Here is a 12,776-nt window from a genome sequence, read left to right on the forward strand (position 1 = left end):
TCAATCACTTTTATCCTACTTATGCTGATTACTTTGATCAATTTTCCTACTTCTTTTTTTATCCACTTCACTTTGATCACTTTGATCGTGTCCCTTTTCAAATAATTTCATTTAAATATTAAATCTCTCCCATTTATTTATTTTTAAAATTATTTTTAACAAAGAAAAAGTGTAGATGAGAATTCATTCCTAATAATCTCCTGAAATGAGATGCATATATGATAATCATTGTACTAATCAGATAACAAAATAATATTTGGTAGTATTTGTTATTAATCTCTATGGTCGAATTCTTTTTTCATTAAATCTTTTCATAAATTTAATATTTTTATGTAATATTTGAGACAAATTGATTAATTCAAATAAATATTAGTGAATTTTTCCACGTTTTTTTCATTTGATTTGATTGATTATTTGAAATTACTTTCGCTAATGTTTGGCTTACAAATACATTATTGCTGTCCATTACAAATAAACTTTTAGCTTCCTTTTTTTTCGAGTCAATTCAAATATGTGCCCTCGGATTTAGAAAAAAAAAAAAAAAAAACCAGATTTAATATATTGCAATGTTAGCTTATTTTCGTTTAGATTAAAATATTTCAATTGAAAATTTAATTATACACCGTTTAATTGTCTATTAAATTTCACTTTGGGAATTTACTAATTTCAAATTTAAAATGCCTTTTTTGATAATTAATATGCAATGTGAAAAACATGAAAGAATAATTATATTTTCCAATATGCCAAATTATCATTTCAAGCCGAAAGCTGAAATTCTTCAAGAAAATGTTTGATTTTTTCATATAAGCGCAAAAAAAAATGTTAAATTTCGGCGCTAAAATCAAGGAATAAATGATTCACTTGTCTTTTTTTTTTTTAAATAAGATTGAATTCTTTGTTATCATAACTGCAAATAAATATTGCAATATTACATTTCTACAAAGAAAATTTGAATATGATTAAAATTAACAATTTTAACCTAACAAAATATGAAGCTCATACAAAATACAGAAAAGAAAAGACAATTTAAAATATTGCATTAAGTAAATTTTATGCAAATTATTTTAACAATTTTTTCATTCGGCCATTACTTTGCTAAAAAAAAGAAAACTTGATCTTTTCAACTAATTTATCAAGACAATTATAAATGAATTGTTAATTTTTAATCATATTCAAATATTAAGATGACAAAAATGATACCATTCAGAGATTACACTCTTTTCATGACTTGGTTTTGACACATTTAATTTCAAATTTTTGACCTTTCGCGGTTCCACTTTTGTAGCACAAACAAACAATGATCATTTTTCCCTTCAGATATATTCCATTCGCTTTCAGTCTTCCCAAACACTGTTAATTTCTGCGTTTTTTTTTTATTCTATATTTAAATTGCAACAAATTTTTGAATTTCTATTATTCCAGTTGTTGCTTATTCCATAACATTTTTTTTTTAATTCCAATTTTCAATATTATTAATTTCAAATTCCAATACACTGTATTTAGTAATTAAATCAGCATTTTTTTCCAGTATTTTGCATTAATTAGTATGATATTTGATAATCTTTTAGTTATTTCTCTTCATTTATATGCTTTTTATTTTTCATTTATTGATTTTATATTACTCACTTATTGCTATCATCCAATTGAAAATAATTTAAAATGATATTTTAGAATTTTTATTAAACTTTCTGTTGCAAAATTTTGCGATTTATCATTTATCTCAAAAATTACTAGCTATTCACCTGAAATTTTCTTCATTTTTTTCCTTTTTTTATCCAAAATATTTTCCATTTATATCATTCTTTCGTAATATAATTACACAATTATTTGTTGTGCATTTAATTCTTGTTATTTATTCCTATCGTACTTATCCTTATGAATTATTCGTTTCTTTTATGGATCATTTCCTTATGAATTATTTTATTTGAAATTAATCATATTAAAATACATTTTAATATTCTTTGTGAAATTCAAAATTTCATATACATATATATATATGTTGGAAAAATTTTCGCAACCTATACATAAAGTATTCAGATTACAGTTATACTTAATTATTTTTCAACATTTCTAAGAACAAATTTTCATGATGATTATTTTTGAGATAATCTCAAGTGTTGCAATATAAATATAAAATCTGTAAAATTATTCCCTAAATTATCACATGCGAAGAAAATTATCGGTGGAAGAATCGATTGATAAATGATATTGATAAAACAAATGTATGACATCAAAGTTAAAAAATTCCGAACATTATTGAATAATTATTGAAATTGCAGATAAATAGGACAAATTGAAGTAAGAATCAAATTGACAAATGGAAAAGATAAGATTGTAAGAAAGAATATATGATAATAACAATGAAAGGATATTTTGATAACGATGAATTAGAATTTTTCTTGGATATGGCAATGAATGAGTCTCAACGATGGCTTGAAGTGTTACTATCATTTCTTATTTTGTTTCAAAAAATTGTTAATTTTAAAAACTTTTTGAAAACTAATAACTTTTCTTGAAATTTTAACTCTCTTTTTTCCCCATTATTTGTCACATTCTTTTTCTTTTAGGCAACTTGTCGAGAACTCTTTATTGATAGCGACGATTTTATCTATTCATTACGCTATGGAACACATTTACGCAAGTAATAATTTTTTAAATTGATACTTATACAATTATGCATAAATGAATGAAGTAATCATTGTACATTTGAAATTATGAAACGATTGATTTTTGTTATTTAGCAAAAATGAAGGTAAGCCAATGAAGTAAATCCATTTATATACAATTGAATGAAGTAAATTACGATATACAGTCTTTTACATATTGTGGAATAATATCAGTTGCAGTGTACAATCATTTAAATACGGTAGAGTCAATTATTGTATAGAATTATTATCATAACAATAAACATATACATTTTATGATACTCAAATGAGCAAAAAACATTTAAATAATTTCGGTTGAATGATACTGATTTGAATGATAATTTCAGAATAATAAATAAAATAATACCAAACTGTTTTGATCTATCTCATAGTTGTCATGGAAAAACTATCCGAACAACACGTCAAATACTTACAGAAGCAAATATACCGTATATGAAATTTGAGCATTACATTGATGATGAAGTATGCTTTTTAAAATAACCATTTATGAAATTCTTTCCAATAAAATTTGACTAAACAATTAATTTTTTCACGTTTTTTCGCTCTTTTTATGATAATAATAATTTATGAAATGTTTATATCATAAAAATATGAAAATGAAAAGAAAAGAATTAAAACATATAATTTATAGGATTGGATATCGCAATTTTTGTTAATTTGTCTATATCGATTACATATTCCAAGATATTTACTTTTCTTACGTGAAGATTTGGAACAATTTGAAGGATTCGAAAAACCATACAAACAATTCATCACGGAACAGTATATTTGATTTAAAATATAAGAAATTAATAAATAAAGATTAAATATATATGTAAACATAGAAGAAATATATAAATGACATATCAATGTAATTGTTATCACTAATCAATATACATCGTTATCATCATGGCTAGCTTTGTGAACGATGATTTGGAAAGGATACTACCCGCATTTATTGCAAAAATTACAAATGTGAGTTCCATACTGCGCAGTGAATTTTTTAGCTAAAGCACGACCTGCGCGGAACTGTCCTAACTCTTAACCGGGGGATCCCGGTGGACGCACTTTGTCGGATTCTTTAGTTGAGATGTGTCTGGCATGGAAGGTATAAACCACTGCTAGCATAGCTCGTGACCCCATAAAGCTTCTTCCCGCGACAAAGAGATGTCTGTAGAAGTAATGTGTAAAGTAAAGAGAGATGTCTGTAGAAGTAAAGAAGTAATGTGCAGGTATCATTACTTTCTTATAGTCAAATAGTTGTTACGAGAATTTTTGATTAATCTTATCCAATTTTAAACGACAAAATTTTGTTTCTTTATTTTGGATCCTGTGATAAGCCTATACCTATCAATTAATGTAAAGAAAAGAAATTTTACAAAAAACAATACTGCAATGATACTGTAAGATTTTCCAATATTGTACAAATTTTGTAAATAAATTATTTGATTTTTTGCAAAATTTTTTTTTTATTCTCATAATGGAATCTATCTATCCTTTCTTCCTATATTTTCCAACAACAGTTAATATTTGATAAATTATAACATGACGAGAAATAATTTTTAATATGATAAATTGTTAAAAAAGGACTTTTTTAAATATTTAACTTTTTTAACCAAAAAAAGTTACTTTTTTTGTAAAAAGAATAAGAATTAAGAATGAGAAAAAAAAATACTTCGAAATAATAAAATCATTGTAAAGTATTAATTTCATTTCCTATCTTTTATCTTCCTTTTTTTTCCCCCTAACATGAAAATGTATAATAACCCGTTTTTATCAAAAATAACACCGTACTACACCAATATGCATATCAATTTGCATAAATTATCATTTTTATTGGCATATTTAATCAATTTTTGGAAATGCTTAATATAATAGTTATGTTTGTTAAAATATAATAAATACCATTAAAATTTATTAATTAATTTAAGAAGACTTTAATCTATTTAATATAACAATTTTAACGGAAGCTAAAAAACGTCAAGTACAAGAATTAGGAACATAAAAAGACTTTGAAATAATATAGGCATTGTAATTAACTTCGACAATCGACATTTAATGATAACGGGAAAAAGAAATGGAAAGGAAATTAGGATTCTTTATCAGTAATACTAGAGAATAAATGAAATAGACAAGTACTATTTCCATAAAATTTTGTAATTTCAATCCTTCGACAATCTTTTTTTCGTTTTATTCTTGCGTAATTTAAACAATTAAATTTAATAATTGTTTTCGAATATACGTAACAAAGAAATTACAGCTAATAAATAATAATAAAATACCAGAAGGTCTAAATACCAGAAATACCGTAATAAATACCAGAAAGTCTCCTTTATCTTTATTATCATATTTCTATAGAAATGTATATGTAAATACATATATATGATATATGTATGTGTACGTATATGCATGTGTATGAGTCTGTATGAATTTTAATTCAAATATAATCGTTATCATATTAAAAAGCTACACAACAGGATGACATTTAATGATAATGGGAAAAAGAAATGGAAAGGAAATTAGGATTCTTTATCAGTAATATTAGAGAATAAATGAAATAGACAAGTACTATTTCCATAAAATTTTGTAATTTCAATGCAATTCTGTAAATGAGAAAGAAGAAGCGAAGCCAAAGTAATAAAATTATTAAAAAGGCATTTTATGGAACAATGATATGTGTTTGATTTGAAATGACTTATGTAATCCTATAGTAAATATATTGGGGAATTTTATAACAAAAAGATATTTTTATTACTTTTCTTTTATTGGTGTTATTAATAATATAACATTTATTGTTAGAAATTATCAATTCTATTGGGTATTTTTAATCTAATAGAATAGAAGTAAAACTTAAGGATTTTAGTTTTAAGAATTTTAAGTCCTTTTGTTTTCAAATTTTATTCTGTAATTTTTATCATTTTTTTTTTGTCATATGACCATTTCTTATTATTTGTCAATAATTATTGGGAAAAAATTAAATTAAATTAAATTTATTTAGTTTCTTTAGTTATCTTTCAATGTTTTGTTATTAAGATTTTATTAAGTATGAAAGCTATAATACCTTTTAAGAAATTAAGCTAATATAGCAAACATACTCGTAGAATATACAAAATACAACAATATCAGTATAATTCTTCTTAATTAGCCAATAAATTTAGCGATATGTTATCATAATCAATATTATAATCATCCTCAATAATGCCTATCATTGTATTCGATAATATATCATATTCACTATACTAGTATCATTGCTATCTTAAATGATAATGCTATGATGATTAATGATAATTGAAACAGATATAATCATTATAATATTCTCGAAATTTAATCTTATCAATAACAATTGTAATATTAATCATTCATTCCCTGGTATTTACTATAGGTAAATGAAATGGTTTGATAATAGTTAGGTTGAAAGAAAGAAAGTGATGATAGCATGACCGAGATTTTCGATATGTTCAAACTTATGTATTACATGGAGAACAGATGAATCTTATACGTACTAAATGATATATAAATATGAAATGTACACAGTGGTCAGTGATCAATGAGAGATGTTAATATAGAGATGGATAGATGTATACGTATCTGTTTTGAAATTACCTTCTATAATTCTCTTTTTCTACTATTACATTATCATGATCATCTTCATCATCATGATCATCATCATAACCATCATTATCGTCATCATCATCATCATCAGCATCAGCATCAACATCAGCATCAGCATCAACATCAGCATCAGCATCATCTTCATCATCATCTTCATCACCCATGAAAGGACAATAATTCCTTCTTCTCAACTATATTATTATTATTTAACCAACTACCACCCCATTTCGTCAATGACCACCACACGTGGCATTTTCAATTCATCTCCTGCCAAACCTATCATCCCTTTTTGTCCACTCTTCCCTCTTCCTTCCTTTCATTCTTCACTTCTCCTCCTCTTTACCTCCTCATTTTTAACACAACAATTTAATTCGATTTAGTCCCATTCAATTCATGGCTTAATTTCTATTTCAATTTAATTGTCGTTTATTTCAGGTTTTCCTTTTTTTTTCATTTTCAATTCATTTATCATTTTAATTTTAATTTTTTCGTTTTTTCTTTTATTATTTGCCTATTTTTATCATTTATACGCTGAAATATTTTATTATTTATTTTTGAGCGTTAATTGGCATTCATTTATTTTTTTGATATATTTTTGTACTAAAAAATTTATTATCGCTCTTTTAAATGAATGTGAATATATCTCAATTTATAAAATTTTGATTACTATAAAAATTTTCAATTGAATACTTAATTTTTTTAAACATTGTATTTAATTTAATACACTATTTAATTATCTATGTGTTATTTTAATTTATTAATTGTAACATTTTGTTATTCAATTTTTAAGAATACATTTATTTACATATAATATATCCTTGATAAAATACATTTTTCCTCCAAAATGATTAATTTTTAGCATATTTTCAAAATAATATTTCCTAATTTTGAGATTATTTTTTCAGTATTTAAAATTCTTTTCATTTCTTTCTAAATAAATTCAGGAATTAAAAAATTTTCACCTCACCTAATTTCAAATTTTTTATTGTCCCCACTTCTTTTAGACAACAATTTACCATTTCACTCCTTACTTCTCCATCTGTTTGATTTTTTTCTTTTGTTTTCTTTCTCTGAACTACCACTGATACTTTTCCCATTTTCTCCTTGTGGAATTTCATTTTATAGTCTATCCATCCATTCCATTGTTCATTTTAAATAATAGACACATTGACCTTAACACCTGAATGAAAAAAGCAAAGGTCAAAGTCACTTACCACATGAAAGTTTGCTTTAAAATTCAACAAAAAAAAGAAAAATCATTGTTTTCTTCAAAATCTTAGTTAAAATCCTAGTTAATATGAATTCCAGTTAATATGAATACTGGACATTTTGTCATTTTTCATAATTTATTAATTAGCTTTAATGAAATATTCCTGGACAATTTTTGATATTTCAATCTTTTTATTCTTTGTTTTGAGCAATTTGTTTGTTAATATAAATCTCTTTTACATTTATCTTATTCTTACGTTGAATTTTTGAAAATTTTGTAAAATTTTATTTAATTTCACAGTAAATGGAGGAACAAAATAAAGGGACTTTCAGCTTCTCTAATAGCCTTATATTTATACAACTAATGTTTTATTGTAACTTATCAATTTAAATTAATATTACCTATACCTAATTTATTTTCCAACCAAAAATTTCATCCCAATACTTTATGACTTTCTCAAATCCTTTACATTTATAATTCATATTAATTCTATCTTTTAATTCATTACAATTATTAATTAATTTCATTTATTCAGTTCATCTTTTATTCTAACAGTTGAAATTAAACTGTTGAATTCATAGGTTAAATTTTAAAATGAAGGCATAATTTAAGGAAATTTAATTCATACCTTCATTTTCTCTATTATAAGTTCAAGTATTAATCCATTCTTTCTGTCGTTAATTCCATTCTTTTTTTCTGTCATATTTCAATGATATGGTAATTAAGAGAATTATTCACTACAATCTAATTAGTAAATTTTAATGAATTATACGATGTGATAATCCATTAAAATATTTCCATCATAATCTAATTTATGAATTTTCATGCATTAAAACAACATCCATTGAAATATTGTCACAACTAAACTTTTAAATTTCAAAACTTAACTTTTGAAAACGTGAAAAAAAAGGGGAAAAAAACTTTTCAACTAAATGTTAACAATATAATTGGGATTTTTTCCATTTATATCTGACCGGTTTTTACCGAAAATATACTTTTTATCCCTCGATTATATAGCGATTAGAGCGGAAGTGATGAATGAAACTGTCATTAATGTTGTCATCCTCCAATGTTGTTATTTATATCTACCGGTTATTGTTACTACTGTTCATCAATGGATGGAATGTGGGAGAAAAAAAATGAGGAAAAAAAAGCGTTAATTGCGTGCAATTAAGCTTATCAATTATCTTAACCAACAATAAGCATTATTATCTGAAATTATAAAATTCTAAAGGTTTCGAAAAAAAATCAAAAAAAAAAAGTGCATAATGATTCATTTCAACAAGACTTATTCACATCGATAATTATAATCTTTAATAAATTAACAACAATAACTTTTTGTTTTTTCCAATTAAATATATTTCAATTAAGTCTATAAAATGTTTATGTTGTTTTATTAAAGTCTCATATTAAAATACTTTTTGTAAAATTCATTAGTACTTTAAAAAGTCGTACACCAATAATAGGCTTCATTTATTCCAAACAATAATTATGACAATTTTTACCTTCGATTATTTATTCATAAGAATGATTATTTATTAACAAAAGCTGTTTGTAGATTGATATCTGATGTAGGAAAGTTTTCAAAATGCGAAAATTACGACAACGTACGAATTCGAAGAGTATGTTTAAATAAAAAAAAAGTTTTTTTTCTTCTTTTTATCAGAATTATTTGCGAAAAGACATAATATAACTGCTAAAAGTATAAATTTGTTTTTTTTTTTGCTTTTTCAATGAAAATAATATCGCAAATTTTTTCTATCTTAACTATTTCTTGAAAATTAAACAAATTTCTAGTATTTTCAACAATTTTATAGATTTATCAAATAGTTTTAAACTTTCAAAGAAAATTTTTAATTTAAAATTATCAAATATTTTTAAAATTCTAAATTTGAAAAAGTTTTTTTTTTATAGATTTGATAAATATTTTTTAAATTTCTAATAGTTGCAAAAAAAAAAAGAAAAAAGAAACCACTTTTATGCATTTTCTTTTTCTTCTCTCTCTTTTGCTTGAATTTTTTTTTCTCTCAATTATTAGCAATAAATTGTAATAAATTCTTTTCCTTCCATACAATTTTCTTTTCATTTATTAAAATAACTTTTAATAAAATAATAAAATTTCATCAAAATTTGCCTCATTTTATTTTAGCTTTGTGCTACAATTTTGGCACTATTTAATGCATGCAATAATATTATAAATGTTCCACAACTTGATTATACCGCCTTGGAACCATTAATTCAATATCATTTATCAATTTGTCAAAATCCTCCAAATCCATCATTACGAACAATTCTTGGCCGATCAAATCTTGATTTGGTTTATGTTGTTTCATCACTTGTTGAACAAGTTAGGTAAATTTAGTATCTTTGTTAGAATTAAATTTAAAAATAAAATGGACCATTTGCAACGATTAATTAATTAAGACATTAAATAATTGACCTTATGATAATAACACTTATCTCATTCCATTTTAGCTTTGTGCTACAATTTTTTTTTTTTTTTTATTTAAACACGATTTTTTCTTCATACAAGCATACGCATACTATTACAATCACTAGCACTTCCTTCCGATCATATGGAAATATAAGCTGAGGAAAGTTGCCAGTAACCAGTCTGATTGTAAACTGAGAACTACCGGGATAATCAGTATTATTTGTTCGGGATAAAACTTTTACAGATTATGTTATATTTGTAAATTAAGCGATAAAGATCGTATACAGCTACTTCCTTTGTCCTGATATTTACTGTTTTACAATCAGATAGATTATCAATAAACTCTTCATGGCTTACATTACATTATCCATTCAGAGCAAAAAACAAAATGATAACTGATAAGTTATTGTTGATAATGATAATGTATATATTGATTACTCGTTCATTGTATTGATTGTAGCTAATATACATGCATATCCATTCAAATACTGACACACACATATACATAGACACATACACACATACATACACATATATATAAACACATACATACACACACTCATATACACACACATACATACACACACGAGTACGTTTAAATTTGGCAATTGAAACTGTTAAATTTGTTAAGTTTAAGTTGAAGATCAATAATTATTATCTATGTTTGTTTCAATTAAGGTTAGCATATTTTATAATTGTGTGAGGTTTGTTATAACATTTACCGATTTTTATGATTTTATTTTTTAGAAAGATGATAATTATAAATTTAAATACTTAAATTGCTACAAATTTCATAGTGTACGACTGATTAACTTTGCAAATTAATTTTAACATTGGCATTAAAAATTTGAATAATTAAACTTTTGGTGATGAATTCATGATTTTATTTATTTTCGAAACAAAAAAAAAAAAAAAAAATAAGGGGAGAAGAAAGAAACATAATGTATTGTAATGTTAAAATGTTTTAAAAAAGAAAAAGAAATTTAAAAAAGAATGAAAATATCTGTGACAAAAAATTGTGACAAAAAATTTATTTTCTCCATTTTTTATTTTTATTTTTTTTTAAATTTATTTTTTGCTATTATATATCCATGGTATTTACCACACATCAAATTATCGTCTTAAGTATCGTTACAGTTTCAACGATGAAATAACCAGTCGTACACAATTGAACATTTCAAGCACTGACGAGGTTTGTTCCTTTTTTTTCCCTCTCATCTTCCTCTTTTTCAAATTTTTATTGATTATTTAGATATGATCGATTATTTATTGATTATGCCAGTTTACATAATTTCTATTATTAAACTATTATAATTACATGCTGAATTTTTATTTTTCTAAATCAATTTCATCAATTTTGTAAGAATTTCATGCTAATTAATAAATATAACTTTCCTCTTTTTAATTTCAAATATTATTATATTTTGTTTAGATTCCAATTTTATATAAACAAATGAAATTTTTTTGTTTCTTTTTTTTTTTAAATAAATCTAGAACATTTATTTATCTTATTCAAATCCAAAAAATTAATATTATTATCCGATCAGCTGTATTTGGTTAGGTTAAATGAAGAATGATATAACACAATGTATTACCGTAACAAGCATTTTTCCCCTCTTAAAATATGACTTATCATCTGTTACCGTAGTATGTATTTCTTTATGCGTGGGAAAATTCTTGATTTGTTACATTCCACATCGTTTATTCGGATGTTTAACACGAAAATCATTTTTTCTTCCTTTCCTCTATATGTTATTTTATATTGGCAATTAAAATGGCTTACAGTATCCGTTTACTTTTCATTTTTATTGATTAACTGAAATAATGAATTTTATCAGAATTTATCATTGATGATGATGTAATAGATTAGATTTATAAACGAAATTTGTTTCGTTTTCTTTTCTTAAAATATGACTCATTATTTATTATGTAAAATTTTATGTTATTGTAAAAAGTGTTTATGACATAATGTTTGCTAATGTTTACTTTCTTCTTGCTAATGTTTACTTCCATATTTCTTTTTTTTTTTGTAACCTTAGGAAATATTCAGAAACAAAAAAAAAGTGAATGAATAGACCATCAGTTGAAGAAGTTTAAAAGTAATTTAAAGAAGTTTAAAAGTAGTAATTTCATCTTAAGGGATTAGTTACTGAATAACTTTACATTATTTTGTAGTTATTATACGGAACTATTAGGCTAATCATTATGTATGCTAATTACGATCATCATAAAATTATCACATTATTATTCGAATTACTACGCTTTATCGTACTTGAATTTATTATCATATCATTAATTATATACTTATTGCAATTGTTATCATTTTGTAATATTGAAGTTCATATCATTTATTGTGCTTATTTATCTTATTATACATCGTACTGAAAATATCATAAGTGTAATTAATTATCAGACAAAAAGACGTTGGGATAATTGTTTTTTTCTGACACATAATTAGTTGCGTGAAATATTACTAATTACTTAAATAACTGATAATTTGTTTATTCACTTATATTTGATCTGTTTCTTCCAAATCTATATTCCTCATTTAGATCTACATTCTATGTTCAGTACTAGATTTATCAGACTTATATTCCTTACTTATATACTCAATACTTCATATGAAAAATTGTAACAAATGTTGTTTCTTCTATAATACAGACTTGAACACTTTTTCCAGTTCTTCGATAGATAGAGATTTCAATATTCTTCATTTATTTACTCAATATTTCTCATATAGAATTAGATTAAATGCTGTTTATTGCACAAATTCATATAGAATTTATATATATTTTACTTATATACTTACTCATATAGAATTAGATTAAATGCTGTTCATTGCACAAATTCATATAGAATTTATATATATTTTACT

The 12,776-nt window shown here is 23.9% G+C and overlaps 3 protein-coding genes across 3 annotated transcripts; 2 read left to right on the forward strand and 1 right to left on the reverse strand.

Annotated features, from left to right (window-relative positions):
• Positions 1 to 2,360: 2,360 nt before the first annotated feature.
• Positions 2,361 to 3,438, forward strand: LOAG_08370 (hypothetical protein; the record flags this gene model as incomplete). The annotated part of the gene is made up of 4 exons (XM_003143902.1): positions 2,361 to 2,438; positions 2,568 to 2,641; positions 2,993 to 3,128; positions 3,298 to 3,438. The coding sequence occupies 4 exons, from the start codon at positions 2,361 to 2,363 to the stop codon at positions 3,436 to 3,438; spliced, it is 429 nt and encodes a 142-aa protein (XP_003143950.1).
• Positions 3,439 to 6,244: 2,806 nt separating this feature from the next.
• LOAG_08371 (hypothetical protein) lies at positions 6,245 to 6,421 on the reverse strand (the record flags this gene model as incomplete). Its single annotated transcript, XM_003143903.2, has 1 exon — positions 6,245 to 6,421. The coding sequence occupies one exon, from the start codon at positions 6,419 to 6,421 to the stop codon at positions 6,245 to 6,247; it is 177 nt and encodes a 58-aa protein (XP_003143951.2).
• A 2,080-nt stretch (positions 6,422 to 8,501) lies between these two features.
• LOAG_08372 (hypothetical protein) lies at positions 8,502 to 9,823 on the forward strand (the record flags this gene model as incomplete). The annotated part of the gene is made up of 3 exons (XM_003143904.1): positions 8,502 to 8,558; positions 8,934 to 9,089; positions 9,617 to 9,823. The coding sequence occupies 3 exons, from the start codon at positions 8,502 to 8,504 to the stop codon at positions 9,821 to 9,823; spliced, it is 420 nt and encodes a 139-aa protein (XP_003143952.1).
• Between the last annotated feature and the right edge of the window lie 2,953 nt (positions 9,824 to 12,776).

This window comes from Loa loa, assembly GCF_000183805.2.
Source record: "Loa loa unplaced genomic scaffold supercont3.241, whole genome shotgun sequence".
Taxonomy (NCBI): Eukaryota; Metazoa; Nematoda; class Chromadorea; order Rhabditida; family Onchocercidae; genus Loa; species Loa loa.